Source organism: Parasteatoda tepidariorum, chromosome 3 (genome assembly GCF_982258835.1).
Source record: "Parasteatoda tepidariorum strain Cologne lab strain chromosome 3, Ptep-v5.0, whole genome shotgun sequence".
In the NCBI taxonomy this organism is placed as follows: Eukaryota; Metazoa; Arthropoda; class Arachnida; order Araneae; family Theridiidae; genus Parasteatoda; species Parasteatoda tepidariorum.
In genome coordinates this window covers 4,349,767-4,374,593 of record NC_141757.1, presented here as the reverse complement: position 1 = coordinate 4,374,593, position 24,827 = coordinate 4,349,767, and the positions used below count along the sequence as shown (strand labels likewise).

The window sequence follows — 24,827 nt, the reverse complement described above, 5'->3', positions numbered from 1 at the left end:
ACGAAAGAGGCGTTATTGTAATTACCCTTTTACAAAGAAATGTAGACCCCGTTTTGAATTGGAACAATATTTGATGCTGTGGAAATGTACTTGATGAACCACCACTAGATGACATCGTTAATTGTCATAAGAATTGTAACCGTAACTGTCAAAAAGATTCTTGTAAAAAGACATCTACACTTTTTAATGTAGTGGTATCCATTGTCCTGTATACATCATGTTGTAATAATATATCCTTTTTTGTTACTTACACCTTTGACTAGTTATTTGAGTAGTTTTCTGTATTTCAAGAAAACGAGATAATTTCACTAATAGTTTAACCAATCTACGGTGTAATTATCAATCCGTTAGAAATAATTGAAGTCGAAAGACAAAGATGCAAAATGGAATTAAAAATAGTCGCCAAGGATGAGAATGTGGTTTCACAAAAAAAGGGAGAAAAAAACTAATTAGCAAATATTTTTTTTCTTTGTCAAGATAATATCTTACTCAAGGCCGGATTTACGTATAAACTAAATAAGCTGGTAGCTTGGGGCCCCGAGATGGCAAATACCCCCAGATCCCAATTCTTTTTAAAAAAAGGTTTCATTCGGAGCTGAGGCCCTCTGAAGCCCAAAATACATTTTTTTCTTCGTTTTACACATTGTCGAACGCTTTTCAAAATCTAACCGAAGTGTTTACAAATATAAAACAATTGTTACTCTTCACTTTTCGAACCAAAAGAGCAATAAAACGCTCTTTTGACTGATGAAATATCGCAACTACCACCCACAGAGTTGTCAAATAGCCGCCTCATTTTACACAGGGGAGAAATGTTTCTAGCTGCTTTAAATTGCCTTGGGCATTTTTGTCCTTGCTTCTAAAATATCGGATATTCACAGAAACATCCTTTTTTCTGATTTCTGGTCATAAATTGCTTGGAACAAAAAAATTTCTAGGGCTGTAAACCGGGGGAAGGTCTTGTTATTATTTCTTTGGGTCACTCTGTCTTAAGTCAGTCACACTGTCATTAAAGTGGTCCTGGTTCAATTCTAATTTTTCTTTTTTACAAAATTTAGATATTTTTTCTAATTTATTATGAAAGCTTTTTTTCCCCCTTTAATTATCCAAAATGTTTCAACTAGCCTAATTGTTTAATTTACTTAATTTTCATAATTGATTTTTTTGTTATTTTTCAAATTAATCGTACATGAATCCGTAAAGGCCTCCCATAAATACTGTAAATTTAACTATGTTCTATCAGCTTTGATCATTCTTTTTTTTTCTCGGTGCTGTCAGTACCATGGTTCGCATTTCAGAAAAATCACTGTATTGCCGCATGCAAACAGATGTGTTTTTCTCAAAATTTCAGAAGGTCTTCTGTCTTAAAAAAAGAAAAAATTCTACACTATTGGATGCAGCGGCCAATGAAGGGCAAAAGCCTGCTGTGCTCATCCCTGTTTTTGTGACTCTAGGCTCTGGAGTTCCAGAGCAAATGTTCCAGTTGGGTGATCAGCCAAGAGTGGAAATCCCCAATGTTTAGTAGTCATTCAGGGTTCCTACTCAATTTAAGAAGAAAAAAAATTCTTCCTGGTATTTCAGGAAAAAATTCAGACCATATTTTATCTATGGCATGCAATTTTTGATCAGAAATAATTTTATGGGACAAAGATAACTTTATTGATAGGAGGATGGACTCTCGTTCGTGAGAAAGCGAGTTCGAATCCAGCCAGTCGAAGACTCCATGTGTAGTAAATGATGATTGGCGCACTTTAAATAGGTCGGGTCACAACGTCCACCATGGCCCCATAACAAAATATACCTCTGTGAGTACTGAATTGGAGATTGATCGTTCTCTGTTTCCGGTTTAAATTACGATCTATTGACGAATGGGGCCCCCATGGGAGTGAAGTATGGGAGTGGCAGAAGTCGAATTCGTTCACCATAGATAGCGCCACTGGAACACGAAAACAATCGCACCCCCTTGCCTTAATTGTCAACGAGAACAACAACAAATCATTTCAATTTTTATTTGTAGAGCCAAATATTAGATTTTGTGAGCAAAAAAAACATCATTGAATGAGGATGGAAACATAAAAATTGGACTAAAATGTGATATTTTTACATCAAATAACTGCAATAGATATCAGAATTATTTAAATCAAATCTCAATAACTGTTTACTTTTACTAACAATTCTACGAGTGATCATTTATCAGGTATAATGAAAGAATTTTTCAATTTTTTGGTAAAAAATTACAAATTACCCCGATTTTTAAAGTCAAAATAAAATCCCATGTTAATTCTAGGTTTTCCCTGAGATTTTATTGACCCAATGAACAGATGAAAGGCTGTGGTCTGAACTCTGGACCGGTACATAAAAGTACCACTCAGCTACCAGGAAGCCTTACAGTTAAAACAATAACATTCATAGATGTATTCTTAAAAATATGCCTTACTTGATATACAAATATTTAAAGCTAAATATGAAATAATATTTATTTTTTATTAGAAAAAAAACCATTCAGAAAATATTCCAAGTTATAAGTTTCTGATTATTTGATTGCTTACAGTATTATAGGACACCCAATTTTGATTATTTACCGTATTATAGGACAGTTTTGGAAGAAAATCTCAAGTGTACTGTCAAAAATCAGTTTAAGACGTCCTCAACCTATATGGTATAAAAACCTTTTTTTAAAACCCAGAAACAAATGATCATTTTTGTATCCTTTTGTAACAATAAAAGGGATGAATTCAAAAATGATGAGTTTGTGGGGATTTTATTATAGACTATGTCAACCTTCATCTATCAAAAGGTACCTCATGATAGAATCAAGTTAACATGTCTTATATACTAGTGAATTGGTATTTAATATTTATAGTGGTAGTTACTCCACAAGTTACTCACACAATGAATTAAAATGAGCAAAGTATAATACTCATACAAAGAAACTGAATCAATTAAAAAAAAAAAAACAATCAGCCATTAATAAAAAAAGACTTTAATTCAAGTAAAAAAGAAATCAAACATTTAATAAATATCTTCATTATATAAATATTTCACAATACACAATCTGTGGTCAAAAGTCGGGTTCTTCTATCTCTTCATCAGGCAATATATCTTGCATTGTTCCCTTCATCAATTGAGTCACTCCCTTCCGCTTCAAAACAAAAGTGGTTTTTTTCGTACAACATCTTTTCCACTAGGCCATTAATAGTTAAAAATTTGAAATTTTACAAGAATAAAAGCAAGTAATCATTAAAACAATAATGGTTAAAATAAGTATCAATAATGGTGAAAATAAAGATCTGAAAATAGAGAAAGATTTTTCTCTTCCTTTTTGAAAGATATAAGTAATTTTCATTAAAAAAAAAACATCCTTAAACTTTTGTTTGTTTCTCATCAAATAAAAAAAGTGGATTGTCAGAGTACTACAAAGTATAAAAAAGTCATTAGTATAAACCAAAGTTAAATAAAATTTTCAGATAATTCTATATAACTTGCACTTTCCCGTTGCTTCAATTTTATGTTATAAAAATTTAAAAAAAGAGAAAAGAATATTTTTGGAGGAACAGACAGAATTATTCGCAGTAAGAGTAGGGGTTATTTCCAAAGCATATTTGAAGATTTCCTAAAAGTTAACTCAGATTGTATTTTTAAATATTGAAATCAGCAGTCATGAAACTATGATGAAAATTTTAATTAATTTTCTCTAATTCATTTGAATATATTTTAAATAAAATTTTAAAAAATTAAGAATGTTTTTTTTTTATTTAATTGTTGAATTTCTGAAATTTACATAAAATATGATTTTGTGTTAAATTTTATATCTAACACATAATTTTTGCTTGGTATATGTAAGACTATGCCTAATTTTTGGAATATTCTCCGTGGAATCCTAAATGAAGGTTAGAATATGAAGATTGTGCTGTTAGGTCTACATAGTTTGTCTGAGGTAAGAACTCCCCCCCCCCCACAAAATATGAAGCCATCTGCTGCTATGGAAACAGAATAACGCATTTCAGGGAGGGTAGCTCCTCTTCACATTAGGGCTAACACAATAGACTGAAGAAAAAGATTCCCTTTCTCTTGCTGACACGAGCCAAAACCTGTTCTAAACAGTGACCCCACACCCTTACTTAGAATAGTTATATCTACCATAATACCATATTATAATTACCATAGTCACCACCATACCATAGTCATAGACGAAATGCCAGCGGAGTTCTTACTTTAGACAATTTATAAGTTGTACTGAAATGCCAGCATCAAAAATACATAAGTAATAACCAATCACTTTTAAATGAAGGAATACGCTGCATAAAATAGATTAAAATGCTTGTGAAAATAAAACATAAAACAGATTTGCATAAAACAGATCTGCATAAAACAGATTGAAATGCTTAAGAAGATCAAAATGCTTCTTAAGTATCAAGAACAAAATGAAACTTTCTAAACTAGCTAACATGTGGGGAATGACTCACCAAGCTGGCATTAAAAATAATGTAATTCTAGAACGGAGGATTGGAACGTCTTTTCTGGAGTAGCGGGGAGTGTTGAAATGACAATAATATTTTTTTTCTTGAAAGGATGCATCTTTTATGAAAGAGCAAAATGCTCAGCATTTATTCTATTTTCATGATGATTTAATTTCCATTAGAACAATACAGTTCAACCTTACAACAACATAGAATTCAATACAAATTAGCATTCACAAGTAGCGCAATTCTAATATGTATATATTAATAAATTCTATATATTCATAAAAAATTAGTATAATTAGGTATATATTTACTATAAAATGAAATAAAAAAATCAATACCTTGGCAAATTAAAAAATATACGACACTGAAATTTTATACTTAATTGTAAAACAGATAAAATTGTATCAATTATTTGGAATCAATGTTTTAATTTTTGGTTAAATTAGAACGAACCCTTATTACCTTTTCAGACAACTACATTTAAATCACTAAAAATATTTTTTCACAGCATTTCAGACTTGAGTTTAAGTTCTTTTGTTTTCCTATACAGTCTATACTTTTTTATGTTTGTGATGTTTTAGAAATGGTTCCAAGGAGTAAAAAAGAATTATCGTAGATTAGTTGCAAAATGCAAAAATTCTTTACTCTTGGTAGTTAAGAAAAATAACGTATTTTAAATAGATTGTTATGAAAATTCTTAAAAACCATAATTTAGACCCTTATTTTGTGTAAAAAATTGTAATAATTATGGAGAAATTGTAATGGTTGGCACCTCTGAAAACAGCACAGGAATATGAGCCTGATGCTATTTTTCAACATTTGTTTTGGTGCCCGTTGATGGTAATCACTCTTTAGAAAGAATAGTTGTGAATAAATTGTACGAATATTTTTAAAAAATATTTAGAGATTCATATTCAATGACAAGATCAAAGAAAAGCCAAGATTTCGAATGAATCTGTTGCTGAAAAATTTAATGTTAAGGGATTCTGAGAATTGTGCAGCATTGAGTAAAAGAATGGTACAATCCTCTTCTCTCAATAAAGATAGTATTATCTCGACACATTTATCTTTAGCACAACTTCATGTTTTATTTTATAACTGGCATTGAGCAGTCAACTCAGTTTCAGGTTTACAACCATCAATGCTTAACTACGTTTTCTTGTAAATTTTGAACCCAACCCAGAAGACAACTCCTGGATCAAACATTGGGACTAACCAACCCTCGTAATGGTAAACACAATTTTTGCACAGAACTTCCTTTATCCTTACTGTGTTTCAGAAGATATCATTTTCCATACTTGTAAAATATTTTCTTGACAGTGTATTGACAGATATATCTAGTCCATCAAATTGAGAGAGAAAAAGTAACTAAAAATAAAATTCCTTAAAAAAGACAATATTTTACAAGGTCTAACAAGCAAATACACTACATTAGAGAATAAAAGGAAGATAGTAAATATACAAGTACAAAGTAATAGCAATCATGTATGTTCACCTTTAAGACAAGTCTAAATATTTTTAGACGTAAAAATAACTAGTAATGCATATTTTTTCAAAACATATTTTACATTTTTGTTAAAAAAATATAATTAATATGTTTTAAAACTAAATAAATAACAATAAAAACCAAAACCAAATTGAAGAGAATTTAATTGTTCCAAAGAATAATTGACTTAATATAGCTTAATTAGCAGATTGTATCACTACAAGGTTTTAAAATTAAAAAATTAGAACATAAAATGATAATTAATTACCTAAAAAACTTTTTTTTATTTTCATATTTCCTAATTCTTTCCTTAGTGCTACCTAAGTTAAAAAAAGAAATTAAATAAATTTTTTTTTATCTATAATTTTTTTTCTTCAAATACAATATTAAAGTTTTAATACCAATTTAAATCTTTCAATTGGAATTTTGAAAGATAAGGAACTAAGTCAACTTGTAGCTGTCTCATACTAAGAGAAGAACCAGAAAAGAATATATAAAACATTTAATTCATAAGCTGAAAAAAATCCAAGTTGTCTAACAAATTACAAATTAAAAAGTTACCAACATTTCATAACCATAAATACCCATTTTAAAAACAAATAAATGTAAATTTTGAATATTTTAGCTGGATCTAGGAATCTAGCATAAACTTCACAAGTCTAAAAAAGTTAAAGCCTTCCAGAAAGATCAATGTTTCCTTATAATGAAAATTAACTCCAGAAATATTTTCTCTGAGAATTTCAAGATATAGTAAGAATATTTTAAAAGATTTTGAGCATAATGAAACTTTATAAAAAAATGATGTTATTTATGCCCATACAAATTTTATACCAACTATATTGTCCTGAAGATTTAGTAGCTTTTGAAATGAGCTTTGGTTCCTTTTGAATTGAGGCAGTATGACATAGTATCTGTTTTAGTAGTAGAAAAAATAAGACTATAATTTTTTTTTTCCAAGAAAAAAAAAACTATATTCATAGAATTCAATGAATATTTTCAAGCAAGGAAGCATTGACTGTAATATTATGAAAACAAAAATAACAAATTCATATTACAAAACAACAATTAACCTTCAACCACTCACATAAGTACAGTGAAGCTTAGATATTTTTTATTAAGAGGGACAGCCTTTGGAAGCACTTTGGGTTTCTAATTTGTCATTCCTGGAAGGAAAAAAAAAGGGGGGGTATCTATCAAAATAAAGTTTCGCCTCTAAAAGCATGCTACAGAGATTTTTGCAACCGAAAATGAAAGCAGATGAAAATGAAAGCAGATGTAAAATTACATAATATTAATTTTGGTAAAGAATTTTCAATTACACCTTAGAAAAACTTTCATAAAACTGAGGTTTGCGCAGTCTTCTTCACCTTCTATTATTCACAGAGAATAAATTGAACATCAGACCTCTAGATGCCAAAGACACCATATAATCATTCATTGTGTCATGACTCTGAAACAAATATATATAAACAATCCTACAGTAATGGAAGAGTTTTTAGTTTTCTCACTTTCAATTTTTGGTATTTTTTTAAAATTTCTCGAGAAATACTTAGAGCATTATTTAGTAACTTCAGGGTTTTTTAGTTCATTAAATTTTTCATATTCAGCAATAAAGTTTAAAGCTTTCAGAAGTTTGAGACACCAACAATAAATTACAAAAAGAAAAATAGTATTTTTGATCACCCTATGCCAGGAAATCAATTAAGAAGCTTTTAATTTGTGTTGATTATTTTGGTTATTATTATTTATATTATGCTAAATATTTATGGAGATTATAAAAAATATTTTTCTTTGTCCCATGTTTTTTTGCTGTAACTTTAAAAATATTCTACACAAGTAAACAAAATTTTTAGAGATATTTCAGATTATTTACAAAACTATTGATTTAATATTTTAAAAATCTTCCATAAAAACTGCTTAAGATATGAGTATTTAAAGTAGTTCTTTTATACTGCGCATGCACAGAAAATTTTTAACAAAAAATTTCAGAATTTTGTTGTGAATTGTATTCAGCAACTAATGAAAATATTCTGATTTGAATATCTTAAAAATTAAAAAAATGTTTCAGGCAATTTTCTAAGTAGTTTTTGTACTTTTTAAAAGTAAGCTGAAAACGATAAGGGTTTTTCTACAAGTTTCATTTTGTATTATGAAACAAGATTTATTAAAAATGTCACCAGCAAAAACAGCTGCGCCTTCAAAATGAAATTTGTGAAAAATCCTAATCGCTTTGTGATTATTTTTTTAAAAGTACAAAAATTACTTAGAAAATTGATTGAAACGTTTTAAATTTTTAATATTGAAATACTCTTTTCCTTAGTAGCTAAGTACAATTCCTTACAAAATTACAGTATAAAAAAATTACTTTATAAATTCATATTTTATGCAGTTTTTGTCAAATTTATTTCAAATTTTGAAACTATAATTTTATAATAAAATGTTCCAAAAAATTTGCTTAATTTTATAGAATTATCTTAAAGTTAATAACGCAAAACAAAAACATATATTTTTTATAAAATTGTCCATATTTCCAGAAATATTTAAGCCAAGTTTAGGAAATTTTGTTTTGCTATTTTAAAGTAAAATACCAATCAATGTAATTGATACAAGTTACAAGCTTAGTTCTTGATAGGATGTTCAAAAATACTTGTTTTCTTTTGTAATTTATTGTCAGTCCCTCAAATCTCTGAAAGCATTAACCTTTATTGCTAAGTAAGAAAAATCGCACAAACTAAACACCTCTAAAATTAATGAATAGTTTTCTAAGCATTTATTGAGAAATTTTAAAAAATGTCAAAAACTGAAAGTGTTTCTACCATTATTTTAGGGTAGTGTATATGTATATATTAACAAACTAAATCTGATTACTTTTTAAATGTAGTAAAATATTTAAAAAAAAAGGATTTTACTTATTTTTACATTGAGGTTAATAAAAACATTTGCAACAGGAGATGCCTGATTATAACAAAAAAATCAATTATCTTCATTCAAATTATATGACATACTCTGTAATTTAATCCCCCTGTTAGTTGGCAATAGTAGCAACATACCCTCAGTATGTTGCTAAAGATTTCATTTAAAACCTATTTAACCTATTTAATCTTCATTATGGTTTTCTATAATCACTGATTCATAAATTCTCAAGCATGATGTGTTCTATTTGTTATTCATGTCAAAATGAAATGCATTGTGGATAATGTAAATACAAATCACAATGAATTCCTAAATTTGCTAGAATAAAAATCGTAATGTGCAATTTGAAAACAATGTGAATGCAAAGCACATAGTATAATTCATAAATTGATGCTAATGCAATGCTGATGGGAGGTCAGAATAAAAAATCCATCTATTTTATAAGTTAAAAATCTCTCTACATTTAAATAAATATAAATTATTTATGGAAAAAAGGAATTTTTAGCTAACTTTTCAAAATTACATAAATGAGTCTAATTGAAAAACCCTCCCCCCCTAAAAAAAAAAAAAAAGAATTGAATAAATAAAGTAAATATTAAGATTAGTTGTTCGTTAAATATTTTGAAATTTTTTAAAAAAAAGGCAAAGATTATTTAGAATTCAGACAAAAGAGTACATACATGGCTGCAAGAAATTATAATTTTTATGTGATTAGTTTTATGATGAGTTCTGATTGTGATATGATTCGATATGACATGATTTTTTTATGATCAAGATAAGTTTTTCTTTAGAAAATAACGATTAAATTAAATTTAATAACTCTAAGACCAATTTGATGTTTTTCAAAAGGAAGAAAAATTTAATGCATATCATCAGACATATGAATATGTGACTTTAAAAACTCCTTATTATACTGCTCAGAGATTTTCCTTAACTAAATTAAATAATGCAGAAAAAAAAATTCAACAGAAACAAGTGATTCTAAAATTAGGGAGTGGAGTACTGCAAATAAATCAAATGCCACATGACTTTCAGTAGCAGATTTTTTTAACAGGAAACATATTGATTAAGAAACAAGAATTTGTCAAGAAAGTTTCTATGAAATGGTTTCTTTAATGAACATATAACATAAAAAAAAACTCCTTAAATTAAATTAAAAAAGCTCCTCAAAAAACTATTGAAATTCTTACATTACTTTCTAAATGAGTAAAGTTAAAATTGAGTAGAGCGTTAGTAATTGTCAATTGAGTAGTAATTGTTAAAGCAAAAATTGAGTAGAAGAAAGTTTGGAAAAGCTAATGGGCACTCCATTGAAATTTAAGCAAATGTAACTATAAAAACAGAGTGATTGGCTTTCAGAAGAGAATTATTTTGGGGGTTATTGTTCTCAAACATTTGTGAAGTGAAAGATACATCAGACCATTGATCATGATTTTTCAAAATTTTTAATTATATTATTAGCAGTCTCAAAAAAGATACATACAATCCATGGAGCACTCACATAAACAGCATCACTTAACCAAAGTGCACATTCAAAGTTAGCTTCAATGTCATCAACAAAGGGTATTCTCTTTCAGAAACAAAGTAAAAAATTCTGCAGAAATTGATGTGGTATAAAACACCTCCTAAAAATATACAATACAAGATTATAAAACACCAGTAAATGAATTAAGGCTATAATTATTAAATACAGTCATTACTGCGACCAATACATCTATTTCATAGACACAATGTTATTTTAACGTGAGTTAGAAAATCTGAATTGAACTGTTGATTCCAATATAATATGAAATTTTTGTTTAATTTTTTATAAGAAAATCACATCAAATACAGGTGTTGAACATTTTTGCTCTTTTAAACATTTGGTTTTAAAATAATGAAAATATGAAAGCACTCAGTAGTAGTAAAAATCATAATATTTTCAAAAACAACAAAAATATCAGATGTTTTCATATATATGCAACATTTTGGTATATTTTCAATATGAAAGTTAAACTTACTTTTGATAAATGTTGAATTATTTATTCCAATATAACATGGAATTTTTGTTTAATTTTTTGTAAGAAAACCACGTCAAAAACAGGAGTTAAATATTTTTGCTCTTTCAAAACAAAAATTTTTTCATAGGCAAAAATTCAATGGATAGCAAAAGTTTCATGGAAATCCACCTATTCTTTTGACATTAGTGCAAATGAACATAGAGCATATTGAATTCCACATGAAAGTATGAAAGAACCATCATTTCTTAAATGAGACGTTGTGGCATAACTACCACTATAAATATTAAATACCAATTCACTATTATGTAAGACATGTTAACTTGACTCTATCATGAGGTAACTTTTGATAGATGGCGGTTGACATAGTCTATAAATAAATCCCACAGTGGACGCGATTCTATCTTGAGGTACCTTTTGATAGATGAAGGTTACCAATAGTTGATAATTAATTCCCCTCAATGGTGACAAGATGGACGGTCCACATTAAAACAGTCGATTTGCTTAATATAAACTGCTTAAAGAAAAGAAAGAAGAAAAAAAGATCTGGTGAAGTAAATAAAGTCTCCCGGTAATAATCAATGTAGAAAAAAAAATATAATGAGCAAAAATGTTATAAATTAATAAACAGCATGAATCAACTAGTGGTAGTCGTTCATCGAATTCTATCACAGAAAAAACTCCGGAAGGGGAGTAATGTGGCGTAAGTACCACTATAAATATTAAATACCAATTCACTATTATATAAGACATGTTAACTTGACTCTTATAGTGAGGTACCTTTTGATAGATGACGGTTGACATAGTCTATAAATAAATCCCACAACGTATTCTATGGTGAAAAGGATGGTGGAATTTAAGTTACTCTTCATTATTAAGAATTAAAAATGTGTAATGCATTCTTATGCAGTCTTCTGTGTCATGTCATAATTAAATTTTGACCAGAATCATAGAATGATCAATCTCCTTTCCAAAACCCCAGAGGTATAATTTGTTATTGGGACATGGAAGACTTTGTGTTCTGGCAGATTTAACGAGCACCAGTCACCATTTACAATACAGAGAGTCTTCGGCAGGCTGGATTCGGACTCCCATTCTCACGAAATTGAGTGCAGTGCCATACCAACCAGGCTATCCTTGTTTCAATTCCTGAAGTCTATGTCTGATATTAATAAAACCTTTTAAACTATTTTTTGCGTGAAACAAAACGTGTTAAGAATTTGGAGTGTGGCTTAGATTTGAAAGCAGTTTAGATTTGAATTGAGTATTTATTCCTGAATTGTTTATTTCAGGATTATAAATGAAAGGATCCTTCTCAAACATTTTTAGACAAGTAGTAAGTACGTTGTGATTTGACTTATTTGAAGCATCACCTAAATAAAATAAACAACATCATCTAAATTATTTAGCAAGTGCCAAAATTAATATTGAATCCCATAGGAAATAAACTAAACTTACGCTTTGGGTAAAGAATTTTTCCCACTGCATGAAACAGAGAGGAATCCCTTTTATTCCCATCTAAAGAGGAAGAAACACTCTCTTGCTAAGGGCTTTTTAAAGTCTAAAAAAATAGTGATAATTTTAAAACAGGAAAATAAAATTAACAGCAAAATGAAACTGATAATCCACACAAGATTTTTATGAGTGGAGTGAGTGCAAACAGTTGCAGTTAGAGACATCAAATTTAATGTGAAAATAAATATTGAAACTCTTAAAAGTAAGAGAAAGAAAAATTTTCAAATATTAATTAATTTTTCATGACACAATATGTTAAGATTGTTTTCTGATATTTGCAGTATTTTTACAAATTAAGACATTCTATTAACTAAATTGTACAAAATAAAGTGTTAAACATCCTAAAGGTCATGTTTTTTTTTCTCATCATGAAGTTCACACAATTTATTACACAAAGCATCTCATTTTCCCCAGGTCGATTTTTGGCAAAATAATTTGAAAAATCTACCTTTTCTTAAAATGTTTTAAATTGCAACATACAAGAATCTACAACTGCCATGAAATTCACATAAGAATAATATTTGCACTCTGATTTAAAACAGAAATGCCAAAAAATATTATGTGGCTTTTTAAATGTCAGAAAAAATATAACTTTAATTTCAAAAGCTTAATGAACGAAGAAAGACAAATTTTCTATCCACTTTTTCTGTTAACATTTAATTTCTTTAATTAAAAGTCAACTGTAATATTATTCAGCCATTTTTGTATTCCTTTTAACTTTATTTATATTTTCTTTTTTTTCCATCTGGATATTTTTATACACATGTTATTGAATAAGTTTTGTAATTTTACTTTTTCACTTTTAAATGGGAAATTTTTTCTTTCTCTTCTATTTTAAAAACTAAGTAATTTAGAAAATTTTCTTCTTTTATCTAATATTTTTTATGCTTTAAATATATTTAATTTCAACTTAAGATTTTTCACATATTTCTTCTTCTTTTTGTTTCAGATAACATATCGCTAAGAGCTTCTGAAATGTTTCAGTCATTATGTAATAAGTGTATCATAGCATTTCTGCATAGGCATGAAGTTTAAAAAGTTATCTTTTGCACTTTACAAACAAACAATATTCATATCACTCTATACTCTCTAACATTTGTATTGCACTCTCTAAGTTTTTGTGCTAACTGAAAAAAAAAAACTCTTAGAAATATAAAAACATTTAAGGGAATAAATTTAAAGTTTCTTTATTTTTATATGATAGACTTTACTAACGTTTCTAAGTGATTTCTAAAAATTGCAATAAAACTAAAAGTCAACTCCAAGATAATCCTATCAATTCCACAGCGTTTTTGTTGCACACAAATTGAAAAATCACATGTTTATTAAAATTTGAATCATTATCTAAATTATGTATAAGACATGCATAGAATTTATGGCATTCCGTATACATCCAACAATATTTTCAATTTCAGACTTGCTTAGTTTTTTGTAGCTGGAATGCACCTAAAATATAAAAGAAATTAAACATATTCATTTGTCTCCTTCAATGAGATCTGAAGTATAAAAGACCCCTTACCTTTGGTGAGTTATCAATGCTTTAAGCACTTTCATCATCAAGGTAGGGGCAATTGCATCAAAACTAAAAAAAAGTAAAAAGTATGTCATAAACAGATTATTAATAACATGAAAAACACAAAGCTTAACAACAAAATTTTTTGAATTAACATTTTCCAATTACTCAAAATAAATTAAATACTTATATAAAATAAGTATTAACAAAATAAACAGTGAATCATTTTACTAAAACTTTTTCTTTTGTAATTATAACTGTATTAATTTAGAAAAAGCCCACTTTTATCAAATAGGGAAGCAATCATTTGATGCTAGTAGACACCATCTTCTAATTTTTAAATGTATATTTGTGCAATTATGAATATGCTCAGGGTTTAAAAAAATAAATAAACACAAAAATATCTACTAGTTGACGTTCACGAAACCTAATTCAGCACAATTTTAAGATGCACATACAGCTTAATTCTACACAGGTATGTAATATTAATAAAATTATGCATGAATTTATAATTAAATAAAAAAAAGTAACATTTAGATATCAGTACTATATTGAAAAGTGAAACTTTATACTTCAATATAAAATAATAAAATTGTTCCAATGTTGCAACTTAAAGTTAAATTAGTCTATTATTGCCTTTTTAGCATCCTATACTTAAAGCACTAAAAACTTTCCCTCACAAAATTACAGATTTAAGTTTACATAATAAAGAGAGAAAGTTAATTTTCTGAAAGCTAGAAAAAAAAATCAAATTACTCTTTGTTTATTTCTTGGAAAGATGTGTTGCTTATGAAAGAACAAAATGTTCAGCATTTTGATGATGATTTAATTTCCATAAAAACAATACAGTATTTCCATACAAGAATACAGTCGTTTCACTCAAATTGTTTTGGTGTTTTATTAATTCCTTCTAAAATTACGCAAAAATTATCGTAGATTAGTTGCAAACAACAAAATTTCATAGCTCTAGAAAATTTGGTTTTAAGCAGATTATTAAAGATATTCTCAAAAGCCATAATTTTCCCCCCCTTTAGATATATGATTTTTGATTTATGCAGATTTTTTTTCGTGGGTTAATCACGAAAACTACCCATGTTTAGCCTGTCAGCAGCTCAGCTTGGACTGAACAAATCCAAAGCTAGCAAATATTTTTTCTAACCTAGCTGTTGAAGAAAATAGACATATTAGACTGGCTAGATGCTGGCACATGCTCATTTACAGAAAAAAAATTTAACATAGACTCCAGATATTTCTTTTTACTACTTTCAAACAAACATTTGGTACAGTTATTAAGATTTTAAAAAATTTAAAAATTATAAGGTATAAAAAATTACAGCAATTTGCTACTTCTGTTTGGTACTTTGCTTAGTGAGGTTAAAACTAATAATCAAATGACTTTTATTTAGCTTATAATTTTGTTTTTATACTTTAATTTTTGTCTTAGTTTCTCGGAGTACTGTCGGTACTATATATGTTGTTGGACATTGTTCTCCAACAGGTCATCAGGAGAGTAAATCTTGCAGAAAAAAATGTCTAGTAGAAAAAAGAAATATTCAATGTATCATGAATGTTGTAAAAAAATTAGTTCTAACAGAAAAACGGTGTTCATGAAATTTAATTTATTTGTCATATATTTTTGGTTCAGGCGAACTGTGGCTTTAAGTAGTCTGATATAGGGTAAACCAACAAGTGAAGGAACATTATATATATATTGATTAAAAATAAGAATTTGAAAGTTTTTCCTTAGATTGATTGGTAACAATAGCTTACTACCAAACCCATAAGCAGAATATTTTCAAATATTCTGCAACAGGACTTATTAATTTATACAAATGTTCTGTAAGCATTTCACAGCGAAAAAAAGTCAACTTTATGTTAAAATAATATATTTTCATTTATTAAAAAACAATATTCATACACAGATACACTACATTCTTTTTTAAATCAAGGTAAACATTCTTGATTTGTTACTTTTTCAATCACTTTTGAAGTACAAAATTTTGTTAATGATGATGAATTATTAATTAAATGCCTATGATATGAAGGTCCGAACATTAAAATAAGGGCTGCCTTAAAAATGTTTCGAAGGGACAAGTGCCCAAATGGTGCACCATTTGCAAACACAAACATTTGCTGTTCTGTTGTTCCAACAACCTCTTCATCTCCATCGAAAACATTTGGTCTTTTAGAAACAATTCTGTCAATCGTGGGTCCTCACGATTCACAAATGTCTTCTGAAATGGGAATGGAAAATATAAAAGTCATAAACTTTATGAAATTAAAAATCTCTGAATTTAACAAGTAAACAAAACGAGTAAAGTGGTTTATCAAAGATTTTTAAGTCAAAAATTGAAACATAAGAAAATTTATCTAAAAAGGTAGGGGTGAAGAATGAAGTGGGAGGAAATGTTCTGCAAGATTATGAGGGGAAGCTTTTAAACCTTCAAGTCATTATGATATGATCTACAGAAGAATGTATGAGATTAGGGTTGGGGATTGTTCTGCAAGACTACCGGAGGCAGGTGATCGAGGGTTCGCAGGAAAACGCTGTCACTTATTCCGGATACAAATTGTTCTGCAGGACTTCGTTTGTTCTGCGACGTACGTCACAGTTTTAGGCACTTTCTGTTTCTGGGCTACCAAACAATAGGAAGTCATCTAACAATGTTTTGGATCACCTGGTCACATAGACTTCTCTGGAAAAAATTTTAAATTTGTTATTATCTCTGCAACACCTTGTTTCTTTGAAAAAATTATAACGTGAGTGTTTGTATTTATATGTTTGAATTCGAATTAATTGCATGTAATAGTTTTATTTTTCTCACTGCGAAAATAAGAATTCAAAATATAGTTATTGAAGTTACGTTTTATTTTTTTTAAGCATCAAAGCATAATCAAGTACTGAGATAAAGGGGTGTTTATTCACTGGATCACCAAACGATGAAAAACCAGTGAAGGAACAAGTGTTCCTTTACTGGGTTTTTTCTAAGTTAATGAAAATGAAAAAAAAAACTTTTTTCTTGTACTTTTAGTGATTTTTGCATCAAAAGTATGTTAAAAGTACAAAAAACAACTCCTAACCAGTGAAGGAACAGGCAGGCTCCTTTACTGGGCATAGATTTCTCAGTGAATGAACAGTATGTGTTAATATGTTGACACTTTACTTTCCAATTAATGATTACAAAAAAAAGTTAACATTTTCTAAGTATTTGTATGTTATAATTTCAAGAATAGGCTTGTTTTTAGATATTTGTATGGCATATAAATTCATAAAGAGCATTAAAAAATAACCAAAATTAAGTGTTCCTTTACTGGGAAATTTTGTGCTCCTTCACTGGTAAGAGCTGTTCCTTCACTTTGTCTTCTTACTACTTGTTATTGGAACCTCCAAAACTTTAAAACAAGTTCTCTAAAAAGTTTTTTACATAATTTGCAGTTAGTAGCAAATATGTTGACACTGTCATTTAACTAAAATTACGAATTTTGAAATTAATATGATTTTTTAAAAGGCAAGCGAAGCTTAAGTGTTCCTTTACTGGTTAGTTTACCCTATCTCGGGCTTGACCATTCTAAATGAATGATATGACCATTCCATATCATTTTTCATTAAGAGCAGAAGTATTTTTTTCTTCTAAAAAACAATATCGATTTAAAATTTTTTTTTTTTTTTTTGTAATGAAATGAGTTTGATTTGTAGACGTTTCCTTATTTTAGGAGTCCGGATTTCTGAGCTCATACTGTACTCTATATATGCATCACAGAAAAATATTTAATCGATGCACTAAAAATATAATAAATTAATAAAAAGTTTGATTTTGAAATGCTTAATTTTTATTATTTACACATGAAAATAAATTATTGGAGCAATAAGACTTGAGTATGTATATATATCGTATACTCCGGCGCATAACGCGCACCCGTAATTTCTAATAACTTTTTTTAAATTTTAAGATATACTCTTCATATAACGCGCACGAAAATTTGGAATTGTTAAGTTTTCAAAAATATATTATAGAACTGCGGAAAAAAAAGGAATATTTACTTTCGCAAATAGGAAATATGGATGAGACCCCAGTCATGTTTGACATGATCGGTAATAAAACAATTGATTTAAAGGGAGTAAAATCTGTCAACGTAACAACAACGGGACATGAGAAATCTCATTTCACCGTAGCCCTTTCTTGATTAGCGGATGGAATGAAACTGAAACCAATGGTTATTTTTAAGAGAAAAACTTTTCCCAAATGTAATTTTCCAAAAGGAATTTTTGTTCATGTCCACAAAAAAGGCTGGATGAACGAAAATGGTGTTAAATTGTGGGTAAAAAATGTCTTTAGTGTAGGGCATGTTTAGGTCCCACCTTACAGATAATACAAAAAAATTGTTGAAAGAATGTAACACCGATATGGCAGTTATTCCGGGCAGACTGACACCATTAGACGTCTGCTTAAACAAATCATTTAAAGCCAATTTAAAAAAAACAGTGGAACACTTGGATGTTGGAGAGCAAGAAATCTTTTACCAAAGGAGGACATATGCCTCATGTAAGTTTGAAAACAGTGGATATTAAAATCATGGGATGAAATTAAGCATGAGATGGTTAGAAAATCATTCAAAAAATGCAGCATTTCAAATAATCTGGACGGATCAGAAAATGACTGTTTATTTATGGCTGAGGGTAACACAGATGATGAAGACGAAACAGATTGTGATGGTGTGCCTGAAGAAATAACAGAAGACGAATATAATGAACTATTTATGTAATAACGAAAATCAATAAAGTATATAGGTAAAGGTATGTTATTTCTTTAAAATAAAAGTATTTTTTTATAGTTAAATTTTTTTAATCTATAATTTTTTATATTCCGCGTATACCGCGCACTCGTAAATTCCAATGTTAATTTTTGTATTAAAAGTGCGTGTTATACGCCGGAATATACGGTATGTATATATATCAGGGTTCAGAAAAAGAAATCCAAGGAGTCCAAAATTTAAATACTTTCCGTGAAAGATAATCCTACAGTTTTTTTTAAGATCAAAAAAGTAGTTACTATAAAGAACTCGCAAAAATGTATATTTTGCATAGGATATTTTTTTCTACCCCTTTTTGAAAAAAATTTTGACTTTGTCAAACTTCATCAAGAAAAATAAAGTTCTCACTTTCACACATAATACAGTAAATCATTGATTAAGTTTGCTTGTAACATGTAAAATTAAAATTATTTGCTGTTATTTGTTTCTTATAACTCTTGCAATTCATTTTTTTGTTTAAAGTTTTTCTTAAACTATTAGATTTTGACAGCTAATTCATATCAATTCGTTCTCCTGCTTGGACAGCAAATTTATCAGCTGACTTAGTATATTCATCTATGCAACACAATACTCTAAGGAGTTTCTAAGGACTAATTTGGAAATCTCAGTAGTTCCAAGTACTCCTTGGAGACCTTTTTATTTCCAAGTAATTTTTAAGGAGTATAAGGAGTCTGTACGAACCCTTCCAGGGTTCATACAGAGATCAGAAGAAGAAATCCAAGGAGTATCCAAAGAGTCTTTTAAGGACTTATCAAAAATTTAAAAACTTTTTGTAAAAGATAACTAGACAATTTTACTTTTAATTAAAAAGCAGTTATTATAAAGAATTTGGAAAAATGTATATTTTGCATAAGATATTTTTTTCCAGCCCTTTTAAAATAAATTTTGACTCTGTCAAACTTCATCAAGAAAAATCAATAAAGTTATCACTTTCACACATAAATAAATACATTTTCCAGTTTCAAATATTTTAATAAATCTTGTTAAAGTACATAGTAGAGATGTTAAAGATTAACACAAAAACTTTCTGATCTTATATTTTTAAAATTGAATACATAAGAAAATCTACGACATTTTATAAAAAAAAAAAAATTTCACACTAAATCATTAATTAAGTTTGCTTGTAACATGTAAAATAAAAATTATTTGCTGTTATTTTTTTCTTATAACTCTTGCAATTCATTTTTTTTTTTTTTTTGTTTAAAGTTTTTCTTAAACTATTAGATTTTGACAGCTAATTCATATCAATTCGTTCTCCTGCTTGGACAGCAAATTCATCAGCTGACTTAGTATATTCATCTATGCAACACAATACTCTAAGGAGTTTCTAAGGACTAATTTGGAAATCTCAGTAGTTCCAAGTACTCCTTGGAGACCTTTTTATTTCCAAGTAATTTTTAAGGAGTATAAGGAGTCTGTACGAACCCTGCCAGGGTTCATACAGAGATCAGAAGAAGAAATCCAAGGAGTATCCAAAGAGTCCAAAATTTTAAGGACTTATCAAAAATTTAAAAACTTTTTGTAAAAGATAACTAGACAATTTTACTTTTAATTAAAAAGCAGTTATTATAAAGAATTTGGAAAAATGTATATTTTGCATAAGATATTTTTTTACAGCCCTTTTAAAATAAATTTTGACTCTGTCAAACTTCATCAAGAAAAATCAATAAAGTTATCACTTTCACACATAAATAAATACATTTTCCAGTTTCAAATATTTTAATAAATCTTGTTAAAGTACATAGTAGAGATGTTAAAGATTAACACAAAAACTTTCTGATCTTATATTTTTAAAATTGAATACATAAGAAAATCTACGACATTTTATAAAAAAAAAAAAAAATTTCACACTAAATCATTAATTAAGTTTGCTTGTAACATGTAAAATAAAAATTATTTGCTGTTATTTTTTTCCTTCTAACTCTAGCAATTCAATTTTTTTTCTTTTTAAGTTTTTCTTAAACTATTAGATTTTGACAGCTAAGTCATATCATTTCGTTTCCCTGCTTGAACAGCAAATTCATCAGCGGACTTAGTAAGCTCATCTATGCAACGCAACAATCTAAGGAGTTTTAAAGGACTAATTTGGAAATCTAAGTAGTTCCAAGTATTCTTTGCAAACTTTTTATTTCCAAGGAGTATAAGGAGTCTGTATGAACCCTGAATTTCAGTTTTTAATTTACCTGAGCATAATTAACAAGACTGCTTTGGATAATCCATTCTCAACCATACTTTTGAGAAAAACATTTATAAAAGCATACTCAAAGAAATGTAAAAGAAACAATAAAATTTTTGGTTAATAGATAACTAGAATAAGATTAAGAATAATATCTGGAATAGAATTTTAAAAAAAAACATCAAGAAAAATTAAATAAATTCCAAACAGTTTTCTTTTTATTTGCTCTGCAGCTCTCTTTGACAAATTTTAAATTATTACTAAATCTGACTATAACTGATCTGATGTTTTAAGCTTATTGCAGAGATGGGAAAAAAATGAAGGATAAGGTGAGAAGATATTCAGGTAGGCAAGGCTGCATTGGAAGTGGATATTTGGCATTGTGGTGATGAATTTGATAGATTTGTGATTGCACAAAAGGGAAAAAATTATGAAGAAAGTGGTAATAAGAATATTATTTATGCAATTAAGGTTTTATTGGTGTTTTGTATTACATTTAAGAAAGAGAATTTGAATATAAGTTGCTTTTAATATTAAATAGTGTAGTTGAGTGTTGCTTGTCAGCCTGAGTTAGTAAAGTAGCTATGAAAAGTTACTATTTTGTAAAAGAATGATTATTTATTATTGAAATTAATATGGAAACGCTACGGTAAAATACAGCCTCGATACCATATTTTTAGTTGAGCTTTTGTTTACTTATATTGGGGGATTTTTATTGCTTCATTTTTATGAAATTAAGGGCATAAGAGTAACAAAACTGTACCTGGATAAAACATTTGATACAGAGATGTCATTTTTTAAATTGTATATAATGCTTTAGTTTTATGAAACTTGTGGCAGAGTGGTAACAAAATGTTCATTTGCTTCAAACCGCTAATCAAAAATTGAAAATTGTTATTAATCAGTATGAGATGAATGTGATGATCTCAATTATAAATTTTTTTTTTCTTTTTCAATTTTTGAAATCATATCTATCATAATAAACAAGACTTTGAAAACAAAATTGTTGCAATCCAATAATGTGAGAAAATTACAAATTACCTACATCAGTAATACAGATGGAAAATACAGATGGATGGATTTTTATAGCATGATTATTTTCTTAGTATTTTTTTTTTATTTAAGACAGTTCAGGGGCTAAATTGAAAACGCTATAAGCCACTTTTGGCCAACCAGCCAGAGGTGAATTCCTTAAATTTTTCATTCATACCTTTCCTTTTAATCTTCTGTTAAACTTTTAGAAACTTCCATACAATTATAGTGGACACTAATGATAATCTTTTAATGCTGTATTAAGTCCCCACGGACAACAAAGCAACTTCAGGAAAAAGGGAGGTCACCTTCAATTTTTAAATTATTATTATAATCTCATTGATAAGTAAAGTTTAAAACAGTTTTAAGTCAAACTTGAAGGTGAAAAAAAATGCTTGTTCTTGCATCTAAGAACAATTATCTGTGTTCTTTATGGTGTTCCTTGTTTCAATGTATTATATTTTGTAGAATTGTGTTCTAAAAAGAAAAAAAAGGTGACACAAAGTGCAATAGAAAAAAAAGATTTATTTTAAAACATTTAACATTAGGTTATTTTTTATTATTAGAAGTAAGAAAAAAGGAATTAAAAAAAAAAAAATAATAGTCTGTATTTTAGGAAATATTTCGAATGGGCAATTAACTTACTAAACATTTTAACTCTTATTTGCTTTTAACAATATTTTATCACTTTACATAAAACAGAAAGTGAATTAAATCATCTTCATGATTCTCTAAATTAATTTTTTAAGAAGTACACCAGATCACTATGAAGTCCTTATAATAAAAAAAGTCCCAACAAAAGACTGAGATATTAAAAAACATTAAAAAAAACTAATACAGAAATTTAATTTTTAAAAAAAAGGTCCCAGTTACCACTCTTATGAATGTCATTGTTTGATAATGAAATAATTGAAATAAAAAAGCCTCACCTTAATAAATGCAATTCTTTTACCATTTGAATATAAAAATATTCTGAAGATTGCAAGAGAAATCGACTGAAGGACTGAGCTTGAGTTTCCCTAGTGGTTATCTGATCTTCAAAGCAGAACATGCCTAGCAGAGACATTTTAAAATATATTTAACTTTTTTACAAAATGTTATATATATATATATATATATATATATATATATATATATATATATATATATATATATATATATATATATATATATATATATATATATATATATATTTATATGTGTGTGGGAGATAGTGCAGCATAGGAGTAAATGATGACGATAATTTAATAAACATAACAATTTAATAGAAATAAAAGGATGGAACAATATAACAGTGACATGTTTGGTGAGAGCTGCCTTCTCGCAGTGGTCTCCGGAATGCATGTGACTAAGAATTAGATTGTTCTATGGTATAAAGTAAGAGTTAATTATAAATTCGGGAGTTTCCCTTCGGGACTTCCCCTTCTGGTCTGGCTGGCGCCTCTCAATGTCAAGAGGATGATGCAACTTCTTTTAATATTACAAGATGGTGAATGACACAATGTTCGAAGCTATTACACTATAATACTATAACAACAGCTCCAAACTCCACACATATATATATATATATATATATATGGGTGATTCTCACAAGACATGACAATTCGGACCAAAAAATTTATTCAAATTTAAAGTCTTCAAAATAATTTTAAATTTTTTTTGTATTCTTCTTTAGCTACACTTATTAATATCTTACAGACAGCAGTGTAGTTTATTGACATTTGCTCGAGATAAAAAAAAAATGGAAATTCACCAAATCTTGACTGCCAGAAAATGACATATTACCTCTGAAGTTTAAAAAACAGTCATTTTAAGTTAATAGTAAGTAACTCGGCCTAAGCCTTTAAGTTAGATGAGCCATAAATTGCTTAAATTAATTCTTTTTATCCACTGTAGAAAGAAACAAAAAATTGTTTGTTGCTGATATGTACAGAATAAAATTGTGTATAATAATCAATCATTAAATAAATAAAAAATTTTGATTACATCCAAGCATATTACAATCATACATAAATACATCATACATATTAGTGTTGCAGGAAAATCTTTCTAAACAAAAGAAAAAATTTATTAAAATTTGAAACAGTATAAAGGGATAAAAGAAAAAAGAAAATCAAGGAAATTTTACTACTTTGAAAAATAGCTAATCGAACAAAGGATTGATGAAAGGTTGATCTGTAAGAAAGAAACAAATAGAGTAAAATAAAGCTGTAACAATAGTTTCAACTACTATTGATATTTAAATTAATTTGATACTTTAATATGCTTCTTAGAAATTTTATATAACTCCATTTGGATCAAAAATTACTAAACATGAAATAAATCACAAGATTTTATTTTTCACAAGAATAAAGCTCAAAAATTCTAAAATGTACTCAAGATCATGAATAGACAGGAGTTCAAGATTTGCTCTGATATAAATCTACTTATTACATTGACATTCAAAAAGAAATGAATAGTTATAATTTTGGAGAAAAGGAAGCAGACGAGTTGTACAGTGTTTAGTCTTACAACATTTGTCGGCGAAAATTTTTGGACCCATGTTCAAAATTACCTTTTCCGCACTGAAACAAATCTTCCTGTTTCCGCTTTTGTGAAGTCCATAATAAAGTGGTTCGCTTTTGCCATTAAAGCTGCCTTTACCACAATTATTATTCATTTTGTTGTTTGTTTCACTTATTTGCATGCTTATGAGCTCAATTATATAACTACGGCTTAAAAGCCAAAGGCAAGTATAAAATTTGTTACGGTTTCCACAGCAGTCATTTGTATTTGTTTACTTTATGAAGATACTTATAAAATTTTTTGAGCTTTATACTGCAAAATTATGAGCTTATAGCTTTTTAACACATTGCAGTGATTTTAACTGTAGTACTATGTAAGCTATAACTTAATGTTATATTTTTTTTCGATCACA

General features: G+C 28.1%; 1 protein-coding gene and 1 long non-coding RNA gene across 9 annotated transcripts in view; one reads left to right on the top strand and one right to left on the bottom strand.

Annotated features, from left to right (window-relative positions):
- Positions 1–2,967: 2,967 nt before the first annotated feature.
- On the bottom strand, positions 2,968–24,701 carry LOC147812716 (uncharacterized). 8 transcript variants are annotated; one of them, XM_087158635.1, is made up of 8 exons: positions 24,422–24,695; positions 22,840–22,963; positions 13,897–13,959; positions 12,321–12,423; positions 10,349–10,490; positions 6,354–7,402; positions 6,221–6,272; positions 2,968–3,184 (listed from the first exon to the last, which is right to left on the bottom strand). In XM_087158635.1, the coding sequence occupies exons 1-4, from the start codon at positions 24,594–24,596 to the stop codon at positions 12,417–12,419; spliced, it is 369 nt and encodes a 122-aa protein (XP_087014761.1). In that variant the 5' UTR covers positions 24,597–24,695; the 3' UTR covers positions 2,968–3,184; positions 6,221–6,272; positions 6,354–7,402; positions 10,349–10,490; positions 12,321–12,416. The 8 variants fall into 8 exon arrangements, with proteins under 8 accessions (XP_087014761.1, XP_087014764.1, XP_087014758.1 ...); XM_087158638.1 differs by lacking the exon at positions 12,321–12,423 and having other exon boundaries at positions 24,465–24,701; XM_087158632.1 differs by lacking the exons at positions 6,354–7,402; positions 12,321–12,423.
- Positions 21,232–24,827, top strand: part of LOC107439287 (uncharacterized) — a 28,342-nt gene continuing 24,746 nt past the window's right edge. The window contains exon 1 of the long non-coding RNA XR_015432365.1: positions 21,232–21,320. This is a non-coding gene — a long non-coding RNA (uncharacterized LOC107439287). The remainder of the gene's footprint in view (positions 21,321–24,827) is intronic.